Raw genomic sequence first — 4,839 nt, 5'->3', positions numbered from 1 at the left:
AGATTTAAATTTTAAAAATTAAAATTAAAATTTAGTAATTAACATTTCATGTGAGCCTCCATACTGTGGTTATCTGAAGGTATATACTATATTTATTTAAAGGTAAATGTTTCTGAATTAATAATGCACTTAGACCAATACTGGAATGCATGGAGTTCTTTCTTATCCTGAAGACTGAATGTTCATAGATGGATGGTTGTTACCTGTTTCCATGTACTGCCTCACATGGATCTTGTAAAGTCATAAAAGAAAGATTTTTCATGCCCCCAGTGGATACCACTATTACCTCTTTAACACTTATTAAACTGAACAGTGCAAATAAATATGTAAATACATGGGTTTCCTTATCAGAAATTGAACAAAAACAAGATTTAATTAGTATTAGTAGTTTTGAGCTAAGTTTAACCAACTTAAAAACTAGTTTATTATTGAAATGCTTTACCTTTTTCAATATGCAGTCAATTCTTATTATTTGAGGTAGTTAAGTTTGTTCTATAATCTAGCTATAAACACTGAATTAGTGAATACTGAACCATTGTTTCTAGAGGAAATACAGAGTTAGGTTCCTATAAGCCTCTGGTCACATTTTTGTCAATCTATCCATACATAACCTTATTTTATGTGTCCTTATGTTTAAAAACACTTTATTTAATATATATTGTTGGTTCATTAACCTTGAGATCACTGGTTAAGTTATAGTGCTGTTGGCACTAACTTATACCTGGATGAAGCTTATTTAACACATGTATTTTCTGTGTAAGGCATGTCAGAGTCTTCTTGCACCCATGAACATTAGACAGCACTTCAGCCTTTTGCCTGGGCTATTTTTAACAGCAAAATCAGCAACAGAAAGCACAAAAATGCAAAATAAGTAGCACTAAATAGACAACAGAAAGGACACTTATTTATAGTATGAGAGCTGAAACTAAACAGAACGTCAGTTCAGCCTCAGCTGGGAATTTGCACATCAGACACCCAAACTTTTTGCTGCTCTGTGCTGCCTGTGAAAGCACAGGGAGTATTGATTTGGGGGTTACACATGTTTTTGTGACTAGGTGAATTCGCAAATGTGGAGTCTGCAAATAATGAGGATTGATTCAGTCTTTTTCTTAAAAAGTATTGAACTTCTTATTAAAATATCAGTTTGGAAGTATTGGTGGTATGTTTCCCTTTCTTCCCCCCAAGACTTAAAAAGGCAGTATATTCCTTATATAAAGACTTAGGTAGAAATGCTGGTATGTTTATAAACTTGTTTTCTTCATGTTTTAAACAGGAAGTAGACTTGATACGGAGTCAAGTACAGCAGCTTATCTCCCTCCCAATGTGGATGGGCTTACAGCCTGTAAGTATCTAATTGCAGAATTTTATGCATGTGTATAAGTGGAACATGTGGTTTTAGACTGTGTAACTTTAATGTGTTATAAAAGTGCTAGCTAAAAACTCCCTTTTCTGCTTAGAAAATTTACTATGCATTAACTTATCATAGATGTAGTTTTTTATAGTTTTAAAGTTTTTATGGGCAACCTAATATATGTTTCACCTAATTTCAGTATTGTGAGATAAAGTAAGATAGTATCTATTGAGCTTGTAGAGAAGGGGGGATTAATTTAGCAAAGTATGGTTAATATCCATCCTTGTGTATGTCTTTAGAGGAGACGAAATGCAGATTTGAATTTTTTATTTGTCTCGATTAGAATGTATGTACAGTTATAGGAGAAGGTCTGGATCATATTTAATATTAAATACTTCCATTTTTTCATCAAATCTCTATTGGATAATATGTGCAGGTACCAAAGCCAAATTAACACATCTTAGGGAGTAAAGTTAAAATTATCAAATTTCAATGTAATACTTTATTCAGAATTTCATTTCCTGAGCACGGGTGTTCCTGCACAGACCCAGATATATAAGCTCATTCATAGGTACCAGTTGATGGGGATGAAAACATAAGGCACATGTAAATAATTAATACTAAGTTAAAAGGTGATAAGTACCATAAGAGAGAATATGCTGATGCAGACATTTCCCTGTTTGCTTGTGATAGCAGTTTTTATGTTCCTTGTCTCAGACATATTTTTCAAGCTGCAATGATTGTGCTAATAAGTGTTAATACTTACATTTTTCAGACTTAAATCCTTAATTTTAGAAATAAGAAAGGAACTTATTATTGACCTTAAAATCTTGACTAGCAAAGGCCTTTTCTTCTTCTATTTTTTTTAATAAGTGTCAGAATTGAATAATTTTTAAAAAGATAATCATCCCTTGGTGTCTGCAGAGGATTGGTTCCAGGATGCCATGTAGATAGTATCTGCAGATGCTCAAGTCCTGCAGTTGGCCCTGTGGAACCCATGGATACGAAAAGTAGGCCCTCTGTATCCCTGGGTTTAGCATCCCGTCAATAGGCTTAATGTATTTTCGATCTGTGTTTGGTTGAGTCCACAGATGCAGAAACTGTGAATATGTAGGGCTGACCATGTTTATTGAAAAAAAACTCACATATAAATTGACCCACACAATTCAAACCCATGTTGTTCAAGGGCCAACTGTATTCATTTCTTAATTTTCGGGGTTTGTCTTGTTTTTAGATTTTAAGATTTTATCACATTGCTATATATTGTATCCATATATTCAAAAACTAGTTGATCTAATCTTTATCCTCACAAACTTTGAGGTTACTGGTTTTTTTGGGGGGGGGTTGTTTGTTTTGGCAGCTGGTTGGTTCTGGGATCTGAACCCTTGACCTTGGTGTTATAACATTTTGATTTAATATCACATCTCTCTTTCAGGCACGATTGGAATTAGAATTAAAAAAGACACCCAAGCTAAGGAAATTCTGGAACTTGATTAAAAAGAATGATGAAAAGATGGATCCAGAAGCAAGAGAACAGTATGTTGGCAAAGTTTCATTCCATGTTGGCTTATGCTGGGTTATGGGTCTTAGGTGGTATTGACTGGTTTGTTGCTTCCTTTTATATAGTGCTGAGCCCAGGTAAATTATTAATAAGTGCCTCTACTTAGACTGGCATAGGAATATTTTTTCTACGGTCTAAAAGAGAAGCCACAACATGCTTTTTTTTCCCTTTTCTCTTTGCCAGTGATAAGTATATATATTTGTCCACTGTTCTTCTCCCTGCCTATTGTCCATAATCTGTCCCTCGTGGATGATTCTCCATTTTCTCAACAGCTGAAAATGGGAAGTAATTCTTGCTTTTGTGCAGTTTACATTCTAGTTAGGAAAAACTGTGATAAACAGATGAATTATGAAGTATGTTAGATGTTGATGCATGTTAAGGAAAATAATAAATCAAGTATAGGGATTAAAGGAGCAGATGAGGATGGCTCTCATAGCAAACAAAATCCAAAATTTTCAGACCTAAATTTTATAACAAAAATCGATTCTTTCCTTCATCTTTGATGAGTGCATTATCATATGCTTTTTAGATGTTCTCAGAGTTTTTTTTAAATGGTTTGGTTATTTCTACCAAGTTTAATGTTTTTATCAGCAAATTTTACTGTGTACAGTTTCCAGTCAGCAGCTCTATTTTATGGGTTATTTCTAATAATAATGTTTATTATCAATTGGATAAAAATCTGATAGCTATTATATTGGCCCTCCATGTTTGTGGGTTCTGCATCCATGGATTCAACCAACCATGGATCAAAAATATTTGGAAGAAGAAAAATGGATGGTTGCATATATACTGAACATGTACAGACTTTTTTTCCTGTCATTATCCCCTAAATCATACAATATGCAACTATTTACATAGCATTTAGATTGTAGTAGGTTTTATAAATAATCTAGAGGTTATTTAAAGTATACAAGAAGATGGTCATAGATTATATGCAAATACTACACCATTTTATACAAGGGATTTGAGCATTTGTAAATGATGTTATCTGCGGGGGGCCTGGAACCAATTCCCCATGGATGGTGAGGGACGACTATTTATTTCATGAAACAAAGCTATTAGGACACAGGAGAATGACTTGCATCCTCTCAGAGGTTTGTTTCCCTTTGTCTTTTTGAGACTAACTGTTCTGACTGTGCTCTTGCCTTATTTACACTGTGACTTTTTGTTTCTCCCACTTTAATTGCTCTTTTCCACTAACTTCTTTTTCTCTGCATACACACAAGCACACGCACACACACACACATAAATACTAAAGACTTCCCTTGGGTCTTTGATAATTTCTTTAGGCTCTATCTTATTTTTTCTGCCATTTAGGAGAGAAGTCTACACATACCTTTCCTTCAGACTTTGTATCTCCCACTTGAATTTTGGTTCCCACTTTCCTACTCCCACCTGAAATTGTTCTTTTTGACTTCACCAGTCACCACTAACATCTGACATTTTGGAGTTTTTTGTTTTGTGTCATTTTCTTTGACCCCTTATTTGATCCTGTTGATTATACTCCATTTCTTATATAGCCCTTCTCCTTTAACTTCTACAACTTCTCTAGCTTTTTTCACTTTCGGATATTTTTCTCTGTGTCGTCTATGGCTCCTACTTCCATTATTTAGTGAGGTATGTAAACCATGAAAAGGGTTGAGGACAAAAGGCAGTGAAATCTGAGGTTATGCTGGTAGTTACTGAAAAAAGGGAAGAACAGAAAAGCTGTGTGTCAGAGAGATGAGCTTGGGAGAAAGGGAATAAGAGCTACAGGGACAGGAACTAGGGTCAGAATAGGAATATCCCTTCTTTAATTTCCAGCTTCAGTCTCACCTCTTTGATGATATCTTTCCAACCAACAACCTCTTGATTGGACTAATTAAATGACATTTTCCAGCATTTGACTGCTTCTTTTTTTTGGGGGGGGGGGGAGGGGGGGGTTTTC

The 4,839-nt window shown here is 34.7% G+C and overlaps 1 protein-coding gene across 1 annotated transcript in view; it reads left to right on the top strand.

The window, feature by feature from the left end:
* The window catches only part of AQR (aquarius intron-binding spliceosomal factor), a 108,096-nt gene that overhangs the window by 20,433 nt on the left and 82,824 nt on the right, over nt 1–4,839 (top strand). The window contains exons 7-8 of the mRNA XM_008571346.1: nt 1,274–1,342; nt 2,787–2,887. Coding sequence (XP_008569568.1) covers nt 1,274–1,342; nt 2,787–2,887 — 170 coding nt within the window. The remainder of the gene's footprint in view (nt 1–1,273; nt 1,343–2,786; nt 2,888–4,839) is intronic.

The sequence above is a fragment of the Galeopterus variegatus genome, unplaced genomic scaffold, assembly GCF_000696425.1.
Source record: "Galeopterus variegatus unplaced genomic scaffold, G_variegatus-3.0.2 Scaffold683, whole genome shotgun sequence".
NCBI lineage: Eukaryota > Metazoa > Chordata > Mammalia > Dermoptera > Cynocephalidae > Galeopterus > Galeopterus variegatus.
Note: the sequence above shows the minus strand (reverse complement) of the source record. Positions and strands in the feature narration are given on the sequence as shown.